The 13,743-nt window shown below is 42.5% G+C and overlaps 1 protein-coding gene across 1 annotated transcript in view; it reads right to left on the bottom strand.

Annotated features, from left to right (window-relative positions):
* Positions 1 to 4,513: 4,513 nt before the first annotated feature.
* Positions 4,514 to 13,743, bottom strand: part of LOC107550655 (AT-rich interactive domain-containing protein 1A-like) — a 100,790-nt gene continuing 91,560 nt past the window's right edge. The window contains exons 13-20 of the mRNA XM_016231990.1: positions 10,812 to 10,944; positions 10,546 to 10,718; positions 10,038 to 10,176; positions 8,938 to 9,042; positions 8,728 to 8,824; positions 7,801 to 8,635; positions 7,579 to 7,709; positions 4,514 to 7,303 (exon numbers count right to left, since the gene is read on the bottom strand). Of these exons, the coding sequence (XP_016087476.1) occupies positions 5,396 to 7,303; positions 7,579 to 7,709; positions 7,801 to 8,635; positions 8,728 to 8,824; positions 8,938 to 9,042; positions 10,038 to 10,176; positions 10,546 to 10,718; positions 10,812 to 10,944 (3,521 nt within the window). The 3' untranslated portion in view covers positions 4,514 to 5,395. The remainder of the gene's footprint in view (positions 7,304 to 7,578; positions 7,710 to 7,800; positions 8,636 to 8,727; positions 8,825 to 8,937; positions 9,043 to 10,037; positions 10,177 to 10,545; positions 10,719 to 10,811; positions 10,945 to 13,743) is intronic.

Below are 13,743 nucleotides of genomic sequence, written 5' to 3'. Positions count from 1 at the left end.
TCTATCTATCTATCGTCTTCTGGTTGTCTGTCTGTTCGTCTGCTGGTTGTCTTTCTGTCTGTCTGTCTATCGTTTGTCTGTCTGTCTATCGATTGTCTGTCTGTCTATCGTCTGATTGTCTGTCTGTCTATCATCTGATTGTCTGTCTGTCTATCTATCGTCTGATTGTCTGTCTATCGTCTGATTGTCTGTCTATCGTCTGATTGTCTGTCTATCGTCTGATTGTCTGTCTATCGTCTGATTGTCTGTCTATCGTCTGATTGTCTGTCTATCGTCTGATTGTCTGTCTATCGTCTGATTGTCTGTCTATCGTCTGATTGTCTGTCTATCGTCTGATTGTCTGTCTATCGTCTGATTGTCTGTCTATCGTCTGATTGTCTGTCTATCGTCTGATTGTCTGTCTATCGTCTGATTGTCTGTCTATCGTCTGATTGTCTGTCTATCGTCTGATTGTCTGTCTATCGTCTGATTGTCTGTCTATCGTCTGATTGTCTGTCTATCGTCTGATTGTCTGTCTATCGTCTGATTGTCTGTCTATCGTCTGATTGTCTGTCTATCGTCTGATTGTCTGTCTATCGTCTGATTGTCTGTCTATCGTCTGATTGTCTGTCTATCGTCTGATTGTCTGTCTATCGTCTGATTGTCTGTCTATCGTCTGATTGTCTGTCTATCGTCTGATTGTCTGTCTATCGTCTGATTGTCTGTCTATCGTCTGATTGTCTGTCTATCGTCTGATTGTCTGTCTATCGTCTGATTGTCTGTCTATCGTCTGATTGTCTGTCTATCGTCTGATTGTCTGTCTATCGTCTGATTGTCTGTCTATCGTCTGATTGTCTGTCTATCGTCTGATTGTCTGTCTATCGTCTGATTGTCTGTCTATCGTCTGATTGTCTGTCTATCGTCTGATTGTCTGTCTATCGTCTGATTGTCTGTCTATCGTCTGATTGTCTGTCTATCGTCTGATTGTCTGTCTATCGTCTGATTGTCTGTCTATCGTCTGATTGTCTGTCTGTCTATCATCTGATTGTCTGTCTGTCTATCTATCGTCTGATTGTCTGTCTATCTATCTATCGTCTGATTGTCTGTCTATCTATCTATATATCTATCGCCGGTCTGTCTGTCTATCTATCTATCGTCTGTCTGTCTATCGTCTGATTGTCTGTCTATATATCTATCATCTGTCTGTCTGTCTATCGTCTGATTGTCTGTCTATCTGTCTATCGTCTGATTGTCTGTCTATCTATCTATCTATCGCTGGTCTGTCTGTCTGTCTATCTATCTATCATCTGTCTGTCTATCGTCTATCTATTGATCGTCTGTCTGTCTATCGTCTGATTGTCTATCTATCTATCGTCTGTCTGTCTGTGGACTTGTTTAGTGTTAAACATCTTGTACAATTAGTTCGAGTTCATTTTTCATATTTTTCTTTATTCTTTTCAGCTTTTCCTTTTCTCAACACTAAGAATTGCAGCAGCAGTAGAATTGTTGAAATGTCTCTGAATCACTTTTAATCCTTCACTGTAATCCTTCACTGTAACCCTAAGAAAAGGATATCATAGTTGCTGTAAACCACTTCTATTTTAAGTAAATACTGTTCTTTAAAAAAAAAATTATTCATCTTGAAAAAGATTTCACTAAACAAAAAAACACTAATAAATAAAAACAGGGATGTATGAGCAACATAAATGAGAAGATGTGTAACACACACGTTGGATTGAGCGAAATTGTATTATTCTTCCTCTAGAGGGCGCTGGATGGCTCAGAAAATGACTAGTCCTCCATTCAAAAACCTCTGAACATGTTTGTCACACAGGCATTCGTATAAATGCCAAGGATTTATACCTCACATGCAAAATCCTACCCTGACTGAAATGTCTACCAAAAAAAATCTTATGTAGTAATTACAACGACTGCGATCAGTCCGCCTTGACAAGCGCTGAGAAAAGTAACAGCTACATGACAGCAGCAGTTTCAAGCAGAGCTTTAGTAACACATTTGTTAATAAATAGAACCATTACTAGACCCGTTCTACTTTAGAGAGAACATTCACTGCACTCATTCCTGTCCTATTTATTCATTATGTCTATGTATTGGATAAAACAATCAGTGCTGTTATCTGCACATAACCGCTAGATGGAGCTGTGGGATTAAACATTGTAGTATAAACTCAGCCTGCTTCCGTTATCAATGCAGCCACGTGTCTGCGTGCTCATTCTGATTCAAAAGCCTATAACATGCAAGCATGATGTATAAAATATTACTACCCCTTAAGCGAATCAATAATCCGTGAGAATTTGGAATATGCTTATTGTACCACAATCTTGTATGTGAAATGCATTGGAAGGGATCAATCTATAACAATGCATTGCTTTCAAAGCACTCATCATCGATAACTAGGTTTGCAGTATGAAACATTTACACTGTGAACAGGAAGCAGTTTTTCTGTATGCATGGCATGTGCCGCTAATCCCACAATGCAATGCGCTCGCCTTGACCTTCACTTTCCCGCCTAATGAAGGAAGCGCAAGTAATTACAGCTGCGATTTTACCATCTCTTTGAGCCTACAGTGTCCTATATTTGTGGAGTGTGCAATTATTCCATTTCAGGCAGCCTAGGTGTTTCTCTTTGGGTTGGACACCATTAATCCTGAGAAGAACAAACTTGCGACTCCTAATTTGCGGTTCATGCTATTTTCCATACTGTAGCAGAGCAACAAATGCCTGTAGAGTCCTCCAGTCTAGTCTAGCCCTATCAGTTATGCAATTGTGGATAATGCCGATTACGGAAATGAACTCATTTTTGCAGGTTACAGTGATGTAGTGACAATGCAAGCAAACGGGACATGCGCTGAAAATTTACCAAAAGGAACGGGAGACTCGAGTTTGTATTGAAGCACATACCGGCGTTTTGAAAACTTTTTTGGTTGTGCAAATCACTTCCGTGCTGATATTACTGTTCTAGAATAGATGAACGGACATTAGTTGCGTCACCAATGTAATACATAAGGATTTGGTCCTTGTTAGGAATCTTGGGCGGTTTCACACCTGTAGATCGATTGCTATTCTTGGTGCGGTTCGCTTTCACACGGCAACGTTTCTAAACGGACCAAAATTGTTCATACAAGTCACGTGCGAGTAAACTTTCCTCTCATTGGTCAACGTTCCACGGTTTATTTTCCGGAATTCTGCTCATAGCTGTCATCCGTCAGGATGGAACTACAACAGCTTCGAGGGCTTATTGTTGGGTTTTTTGTAGCTGTCGTTATATTAATTTACCATTTTGAGCAGGAGTCCAGGATTCGTCAGGGAAACATTGTTAAAATGCACCTACTACGAAGAGCAATAAGACGGCATTATAAAATGAAAAGGCGCGCTTTGATTTTGAATGGCAAAGACGTGCTCACCCACAGACATCGTCTACTGCTTTTCACGGAACTAATTACCCATCATACATTGTGATATAGCCTAGTTCGTTGGTCCGTTGGATCGGATTGCTTTCTCACTACAACCGAACCGCTCCAGAGTTAATTTTCAATCGAGCCGAGACCACCTCGTTCAGGCGATCTCGGATCGAGTGTTTTGGTGCGGATCCGAGCCTGATTGCCGTGTTCACATATGCCCAAATGAACCGAACTAAGGGGGAAATGCGCCAGGTTCCGAAACAACGAGCCAGGTGTGAAAGCACCCTTAATGCATATTCAAATTTGGATCATAACGTTAAGAATTATTGGACAGCAACTATGCACAGATGGTTTTTGACAGATTGCATCACAATAACTGAACACGTATTTACATTGACGTCTTGTGGCTATACTTGCAAATCAGTGGCATTTGAACAATTAACTTCCATTACAAGTGCTTTACTACTACCTTTTTTTAAAGAGAGATTTATCAAAATGTTTTCTATGGTAATTAGCGATGCAACAAATACAATCTGTAGAGCTTGACGTGTATTAAATTCATGGACCTCCAACTGCATGATTATAAAAGTCGTTATAAATGAATCAATCACAAGCGTTTTACCAAGATTTAATGTACATTTATTCTTAACACGTGGAACATATAGTATAAAGATTTCATACGGAATAAATGATATTCATTAAGCCAAAAAAGGGGAAAAAAGGAATTTACAACAAATTTTTAGCTACATCATCTGAAATACAAATATGAATCCATAGCACTGGAATCGACTAAGGAAACCGCTGGGAAAGAGGGGAAACCAAACTCGTTTACTGTATCTGTTCCGGTGAATGATGATGAAATCGGTTGGAGTAATGGACTTGTCTGGTTTGATATATGCCTCTACAGCTTTAACGAAAGGAACTGAAATGTTATGTGCATGGGATCGTAAGGGCAGAAGATTGCATCCCTACATCCAGAGATGTAAGGAGAGGAAGGTGGTAAATAAACACATGGCAATGCGCAATGAGAGATCTGTAGAGTGAAACCTTTAATTCGTCAAAGATTAAAAACGGTGAAGAGCGCCATAAGATGAGAGAGAAAGAAAAAGAGCAAAAAGTGTAATTTACAACATCATTATATACACTGCAGCCTGGACTGCATCTAGAGCTCAAGACCAGTCCTAAGAGGTGATATCTTTAAGGGTCAAGTCATACAATCGAGGGACAAAGAAGAGGTCGGGGTGTTGTAGGTTCACGTTACTTTGGGGGGAAAGCCATTTTTTCCTCTCTCAACATGAACTAAAATCATAATTTTTAAAAACTACAGTTTTTTCGCTGCCAAGCCAGCATTATCTCAGTGTGAAACAGTATTGTTACAGTATGTTTACAGTTTAAAGGTGTACAGTACAGAAAAAAAGTCCTACAATCTACTGCACAGGCCTCCCATTTACATGTCTGTTCACAGCCAACGACCTGGTTCCTTTAGGGCTAAGTATATATATAATCCAAGTTACAGCAATTTATACCACACACCAGAGTCTGAGAGTCCATTTAGCCTCCAAGAACCAGATAATGGTCATCTCCGTGCCCATCCTCACCCAGAAGATTAACACGGGCACGGTTTTTCCCCAAACTCACTGTAAACGTGACAGCAACTTTGGTTACAGTTGTTTTTTGTGTCTTTTTGTCATTATTTTTCCTTACAAAAAAAGTCCAAAAGGGCAGCGCACTCTTGCAGGCGAGGATCTTGATCGGCACATCCGTGTTAGTTTAATTCTTATCCATACGTGTTAAATCCGTCGCGACTTATATCCGTCCTTGAGAGCGAAGCAAGGGTAGACAAGGACAAACAGTGGAATCTGAGGTGATTTTGCATAAATAAAAAAAAAATGAACATACAGTCAGTCAGTTTCACTGTTAAATTTTCTACACTCGCGCAGACACACACATTAAAAAAAACGAGTGGGGGAAAAACATGATCACCCCCACGGCTGTCATGACTGGCCAATCAGAAAAAGTACGTCACAGATTACATGGGACACCAAAGAGTTCATGAGCGGGGACACCGATATGTCCAGTAGCCGTGACTCATATAGCCTGAACTCTGAGTGGTTCTCTTCCACTTTGGCAAGAGCGTGCAGGGCACGTGCCGCCCGCCGCATCATGTCCACACTAGTGGGCTCGAAGTGCGGACCCTGTAAGTGCATCAACGAGCTCTGACTCTGTTGGAACTGTGTGGCTGCAAGACTGTCCTCCAAGAAGCCAAGAAGGTTTCCAACACTGCCTTTCTGCACAGCGATAGCCCGGGCCGCGACGCTGTCGCCTTGCGCCAGGTTCGCTAGCAGTACCACCGCCATCTCCCGGCAGACGGGCACTTTGCGGTCGCCGACCATGCGCACGAGGAAGCCGTAGAGCTTCTCAAGGCGGCTGAAAGGCGGCGTAGCCAGAATGAGGTCAACATTGTTATCCTGGATGCTAAGCTTGCTGAGGGTTTCCAGGACAAGTCTCTGGGGAGACAGTGTCCCGTTGAGCCCCAACGTGGGGAAAGGGTCGACGGCTTCCGCCGAAGGGCACACGGCCCAGTGGAGCAGGCCATCCAGCAGCGGCAGGCAAATACTTTCAGGGTAGATGGACAGGTCCAGCTGGCCTGAAATGTTCGCTAACGTGACCAAGCAGTTTTCCCGCAGAACCTCGAGACAGTCCCACCACCACTCGTCTCGCTCGCAGCTGACCCCTTCGTCTTCCTCTTCCTCTTTCTCATAGGTAACCGGGGCCTGCTTGCGTTCAGGATGCCAGTGGTGCAACAGCACCAGCCGGCCAAGTAGCAGCAAAAGTCCTGGATGCTTCGACATCTCCAGATCATTGCCAGGAATGAAGGAAAGGCTGCGAATGATGTTGGAAATGCAGATGCAGCGGCGAGCGAGAGAGTCCTGCCAAACCGAGAACATACAGAGCGGGGTCTCGTCTTTGCTGTGCGGCTCGTCCTCTAAGATCTTGATATTACGATTCCGTTGCACAAGGTCGATGCCAAAGAGCAACTTATTATTCTCCTTGTCGCCATCTTGGTTGCCTCGGACCGCTTCCTCCATCACAGAGCCTTGCCGAGCCAAGAGTACGTCATCGATGGTGGCCGTTATACTCGTCGACGTGCTTGCTGTTGTAGTGCTTTTACCTTCGGACGATGGTTGGTCTGGGGATGGCTGAGGTTGTACTTGCTGATGCTCTTCGTTTGTCGGAGGCTTCTCAGCATCCTCCGTGACGGTCTCCACTACTTGAGACACCTTCTTGCGTGGCTCGACATTCACTGGCACCCGTTTCCGATGTTTCAAGAGCTCCATCCTGCTCTCAAAATGGGTTTGTATGTGCTCTGTGGTGTCGCCACCACCTACACTCCAATGGATAAGACCGCTATCAAAGGCTTGTCGCCGACCCAATTTACTAGTGCGCCCAATCACAAACGGGTCTTTTTTCCTCAATATCTTGATGGGAAGCTTGTCAAATTTACTAGCCTGCTTTGGCTTCTCCTGGGAGGCACTGGTGTCCTGCAATGGGGTGGATGATCGGAAATGATCTTTGCAAGAATTATCCTCGCCTTCCCTGTCTTCTACATCATTCTTGTCATTGGATTTTTGGACCTGCGTAGACTCCTCTTTCTCTTGCTTGACCTGGACCTGTGACGTCTGCATAGTGTTGCTCTCTATATCTTCATCGTAATCCTCGTCCTCCTCTTCCATCTGCTCTGCCTCTGGCCCTTCCTCATCAGACATCTCGGGGTCAATGGCATCTGGGTCAATTAGTGTACGCTGCCCAGGGTCGCCAACCTCATACTCTTTCAAGATGCCAAAGATCTCAATGAGGCACCTTCGGAAATACTCAACAATGAGCTCAAGGAAGCCAGGAAGCTGCAATTGGAAGATAAAGATAAATTAGTCACACTAGTTGACCAACCTGACCCATCCCTTGGTCTATACCAACAGTCACCAGACACGGTCCTGGAGGGCCATTGTCCTGCAGAGTTTAGCTAATTAAACACACTTGAAGCAGCTAATCAAGGTCTCACTAAGGTATACTTGAAACTTCCAGGCATGTGTGTTGAAGCAAGTTGGAGCTCAACTCTGCAGGACACCGGCCCTCCAGGACCAAGTTTGGTGACCCCTGGTCTATACAAACTACTCACCTGGTTCAGATTAAAGTTAGAAATGCTGTTGTCATCATACAAAAGAATATTAATGGTATCCAAAGCCCAAGTGCTCTCGGCTAACAAGCCTGATTTGAGGGACATCATGACTCGCCAGGCCTCTGGTGTTCCTGAAACAGAACAAAACCTATTTTTAGACCACTCCAAAAAAAATGGATCGGGACACAAGTACTCATGGGAACAATGCAATGAGCCTCTTACCAATATCCTTCATGGTAAGCCGACGACGTGGTTTCAGAATGGGCTGCGTGGCCTCTGTTGAACCTGGTGGGAATGCCACATCTCTCCGAATCAGAGGGGGCTGCACTGGCGGCTGGGCAATGTGTGATGCAGGAACTGGAGGTCCAGCCTTCTGGATTTTCATCCCTGTGAGCATGTATGGAGACTTACTGGGTGAGGTCCTGTTCTCCATTGGTCTTGGCATGGGTGCAGGGCTGGACACTTGTGGAATGTGGTTCTGGGAGGATTGATAGTTGGATTGAAGAGGTCTGGCCATCGGTGGCCCAGAGGCTCCAGGTCCGTACGGGGGCTGCCGCTGGTTAACATGGCCAGCCCAAGGTCCCTCGTGGTTCATGCGCTGATCTGAAGGCATCATGTCTTCAGAACGATTCATGCCATGGTAGCCTTGACTTTGGGATGGAACACCAGGGGGCCCCTGGCGATTGTGATAGTTTGGGTAGTTCATCTCATTACGCCCAGGCCACATGGGACCTTGGGGTCCATCGGGGACTGAAGGCATGGAGCCACTCATGGAGCTACCCATCATCTGTGGTGGCATGGAGGGCTGGGAGTTCGGACCACCCGCGTTAGGTCCTCGATCTCTCCCAAAACCGAAAGGAAACTGGCTCTGTGGGCCTGGTGGGCGTCTGTCGGAGCCTGGATAGGCGTTATACTGGTTATACATATCAGGTTGGGACTGAGGTCCACCTGGGGCCTGGGGTCCCTGCTGCTGACCACTGAAAGGGTACATGTCCCCTTCATGACGCTTTGCAGGAGGGCCATAAACACCATCAACTGGTCTCTTCTGTGTGTAATTCTGTATTTGAGAATTTTTTTTTTTTAAAGATTTTAGGCAATGTCACACCTAATAACAATATTATAATTTTAAAAAGATTGTATTTCACTGACCGGTTGCTGTTGTGGGTACATTCCTGATTGTTGGTTTGGGTATGGTCCACTAGGGGAAGCACCTTGGCCAGGGTATTGATTACTGTAAGAATCAAGTCTGCAAACCAAAACACATGTGGTTTCAGAAAGGCCCAAAAAGCATGGATGCTCAAAAGCAATAGCAAAAAATAAATAAAAAATGAGCAAAGAAAATATTTATTAAATGCTAACCTTGGTTGCTGTGGGGGCCGGTTGGGTGAGTACATCCCTGCATCTGAAGGCATCATGTTAGGCTGTGGAACGATACTGCCATCTGGGCCCATATTTGAATCTGGTCTGTGAGGAAATAAAGAAACGGCATTTGAGAAACGGCAACTGAAGACACTAACTCTTTGGTTGGGTTGTGTGTTGAAATGTGAAAAACCATTGCAAAGCTACTATAACGTGCAATATTAACACAATCTGATTTCTGTATTAATGGATTGCTATAATAAACTCACTGGCTACACTAAGGCTGCACGATTAATCGAATGTGATTGTCATGCGTATCTTGTCAGTAAAGCCGGTTCTGTGATTAGTAGTAAATCTCCAGCACGTGCTTTCAGATGGAGCAGCATTTACTGCACAAAGCCGTAGTTCACTGACAAGCTACGCAAAATCGCGTTCATAATCGCAGACGATTTAATTGCGCTATTATGAAATCGAAGAAATCGTTCTGCAATTATGAAAGCTGTTTGCGTAGCCTGTCAGTGAACTACGGCTCTCTGTAGTAAATGCTGCTGCAGCTGCTCCATCTGAAAGCATGTGAAAATACCACATTTATTAACATGTTTTTACTCCAAACTCACTTCATAACGTCAGTCGAGTGTTTGAAATAAATCCTTCTGTGAGATGATGTGGTTTCTTACACAGAATAAGGCACGCAACATATTTCATAGTATTCTAAGCAGTGATAAAGGCTATGTCGATTAGCATTGCATTATTATATACTTTATTATAATAAAAATTATAATAAGACGAACTCGGATAAACCATATATTGTCATAGTCGTGTGTTTATTAGTCACTGAATTAATGAAAGCAATTAAATCTTCTGTTTATTCAGCGACCGCTATAGGGATTTCCTGGGTTTCTTCTGCGGGGCGTATTTGGAGTTTTAGCGCAAGAGCGCCCCATGGCCTTCAGATGGAGATTTACTGCTGATTACACAACCGTGCTTCACTGAAAGATACGCATGACAATCACAGCTTCTGCCTAATCGCGATTTAATTTCGATTAATTGTGCAGCTCTAGGCTACACTTGATGCAAATACTTGGAATAAATGCACTCACCTTCTATCATATCCTGGACCAAATGGGTACTGTTGTCTTTGACCTATCGCCATATTTCCCATAGGTCCTGGGGGGCCTCGGTTATATTGTTCAGCTATGCCACTGTTTGGGCCTTGACCTGGGCTCATGAACTGCTCACCTGCTGAAAATGTAAGCAGAGAGTCAAACTGAGTGTCCTCGTTTGTATACTAAAATAACATATAACCTATGATTTTTATGAGTTAATTACCACATGCCAAATCATTAAAAAGCACAATCTACACTTATAACTAGTAAATGTCGGTTTAAAATAATGTCTCTTGTAGCAAATCAGTCACTGGGATAAGAATCATGGGTTGTACAAATACTTATAAGAGCTTACAATTTGTAAGTTCAAAATGTTCACGTAGCAAAGTATATACAATCTCAGCAGTAATGGAGTTGGCTCAATATTATAGTAGCACTACTAGATAAATTCATAAGAGGCATCCTTAAAATTCCACTGTAAGGATAAGACCAGAACAGTCACCTTTTCTCATTCCACCGAACGGGTCCTTACTGGGCTCGTAAGGGCCCATGCGGCCCATCATGTCTGGTCCACCCATACCAGGCTGATAACCTGAATTGGGGGTCACAGAGTTTCGTCTGGAAAAAGCTGGATCCCCACCGTCAGCAAACGGGTCCTGCAAATTCACACTGCTCCTGTGTGAGACAGATAATTTCAGATATACTCTGGCCCTTGAAAGTCATTCTGAATGTCCTGTCCCAAAACTGAGAGACAGCATTGAGATGTACCTAACACCAGGCATGGGCGGCATCTGACTGTGCGGTGTTGAGGCAGGCGTAGGGGGCTTCAGGTCTCCACCTTCTGCCATAGAACTGCTGGTCGACTGAGGCGTCTGAGGACCCTGTAACGATCCGGATCCAGCTGGGAGAAAAAAAAAAGATTGGATCCGTCAGTCAGCAAATCCTAAAGGAGGTTTAGTCTACGTCATATTGTGTATAGTAAACACTGTGCTTTAATAAGAACCATAAACCAGAAAACCAAAATTGCCATCCACATGGCTATAATTTAAACATCAAATACATTTCCGACTGCCTGTTATTGTCGCTTTCACAGCACTTTTCACTGTCAGTGTGGACAGACAGCATGCCAACACGCAGCGACACGCTTTCAAGGAAATGCGCTGAGCTCGGCTCATTTGGCAACCTTCCCCTGCCTGAAATCACGCTGCTTTTCATGCCGCTTAATCTCATTTGAGGACTTTCCCCCACCGGTGACACAGGGAGAGGTGCTCTGCCAGCTAAGTGCTCAGAGACTATCATCCTTAGGTTTGAGGCTCCATATCCCAGCATGACAGAGTCTCCATTACTACCACTCAACCAGCAGCTAACAACACACTTACCATGCAGATAAGTGCTTAGTCATGTGTTGAAGAAGAAGAGGCAATCATCTTAACTCTGACGTCACGTGTCACCGTTTCTGGGCCCAAACGCTCTGTCAGATGCCAAAAGCAAGGAACACACTTCGCTAATATACACTCATGGTTTGCTGTAATACTAACCTTTATCTCCACACTGATATCTCAGAAGGCCAGACAGTGATTCATCTTGTGTGAAAAGTTACAATATTGTGTCCGGGATGCCGTGAGCCCGGAGACCAGTGTTGGGGGAAACGTATTACAAGCAAAGCGAGTTGCGTAATCAGATTACTTTTTTTTTTTTTTTTTTTTTTTTTTTTTTTTTTAACTAACTAGTAAAGTAATTCATTACTTTTAAATTTACAAGAAAATATTTGAGTTACATTTTCAAATAAGTGTACTGACTGACAGCTCTCCTGTCCTCATGTTGAGAGAAATCGGGAGTAAGTGCAGAGGCGTTGTGTACAAAAACAGATTCAGTATTCCTCAAAATGAATAAAAGCATTGAAATGCACTCAGAATATGGTGCAAACCTGCAATAATTAAATGTTAACACGAATATCCTTTATGTATTTAATCCCATTTTATTAACCAATGTGCTTGCTGCTGACCTACTAATAAGCAAAAATGACTTCAGATAAACATAACATTTGCGTTTCATGATTTTTTTTTTATTGCTGAAGAGCGTTGAACTTTCTTCTCCTGCGTCCTATTCTTTATACAATCCAGAATGGCAGCACAGCTGAAAGGTTGTTTATTTCCTTCAGCCTGAGAGAATTAAAAGGGCTTTGTCATTTGCCAGAAGTAAAACTTTTTTATATTAGAATTAACACAAAAGTAACGTAACTTATTACTTTCTATAAAAAAGTAACACAATTAGTTACTTTTTTAAAGGAGTAATGCAGTATTGTAATGCATTATTTTTAAAAGTAATTTCCCCCAACACTGCCGGAGACAGTAGTGCACACCATGAGTTTTTTAAAAGCCTAGCTTTAGTGTTATATAAATAAATAGCGCTCATAAATGGCTGTTCAGTTCAAATGTGCAGTGGCTTGGACCTGGAAACAGTATTCCTTATGACCCGACTGAAAGATGCAGTAAGCCATTTCTGAGAAACACTTGAAAATTTCAATCAACACCTAAACAAACGATTGCGAATACTTGCTAACTGTCGGTTCTGTGCTTGCTGGAAAAAATACAGTAATAACCGTATTATAGGGAAAAACCGAAGTGGATTGGAGCGATCAGGCCGAGCACCACAACACTCTTGTAGCCAATTAGCAATAGGGCCTTTTATCATCCATGACGGGGAGGAGATACATAGAGGGAGCAAACTGGAGATTTGTAGACTGTAGAAAAAGAGATGGCCTAGGCATTAACAAATAGGAAAATATCTAAGAAATATAACCTAATAAAGAAGAGTTATGATCAGGAACGAGCTAGGACTCGCATTTATATTGGAAAAGCTTTCCAGCGCTGGAGGTTAGAGAGCTCTGCTCGACATGTAACATTGCTCTACCATTTCACAGAACCAAGACATGCTGTTGTACATTAGCATTAGATTCATGCATACTTCTGTGAGGCGTCTGAAGGGTGAGCTGTTAGCCAATGTATGTGTTACATAGCATGTTGGTGAATTTGGGGGCAGAGCAATGAAGACAGGGGTGTGTTTCTTTTAGGTAGGGCTGTGTTTGTTTGGGTGTTTCATAAATCACTAACTGCACCTTTAAGCAAACTGTACAGGGCTCCAGACAAAAAATAAAAATAAATAAATAAATATAGAGTAAAGAGCCATTGGCTCCTAGAAGAAAAAAACGTAGGCACCAAATAATTTTTTTAGGTGCCACAGAATAAATGGGTTTTATTTATTTTATTATTATAATTATTATTTTCTTTATTAACATTTTAATATTTCAATTAGGGATGTTCATTTTAACTGGTTAACCATTAACCAACCGTAAGAATTTTAACCGATTAATACAATCAGTAAAACGGTTTAAAAAGTAATTAAATTATTTATTTTTTCAGTAATTTATCAAAATATTTTAAAAGGTTTGTTGCATGGTTAAAATCCGCTACGCGTATTAAAAAAATTAGTTTTTAGGGGGGAAAAGCATAAGTCGCATTTTATTATTTCATTCAGAAATAGGCCTAATGCCGACACAAAATGTTTACAAACATTATAATAAACACTGTAAACATAGCTAGGCTATTTTAGTTCCCCTCACTCCACAACAAAGCCTTTCAATTAACAGTATTTAGAAAAGAACAAGAATTAAAAATATAAGAAGCTATAGCAATATAAA

The sequence above is a fragment of the Sinocyclocheilus grahami genome, unplaced genomic scaffold, assembly GCF_001515645.1.
Source record: "Sinocyclocheilus grahami isolate Dianchi unplaced genomic scaffold, SAMN03320097.WGS_v1.1 scaffold404.1, whole genome shotgun sequence".
Taxonomy (NCBI): Eukaryota; Metazoa; Chordata; class Actinopteri; order Cypriniformes; family Cyprinidae; genus Sinocyclocheilus; species Sinocyclocheilus grahami.
Note: the sequence above shows the minus strand (reverse complement) of the source record. Positions and strands in the feature narration are given on the sequence as shown.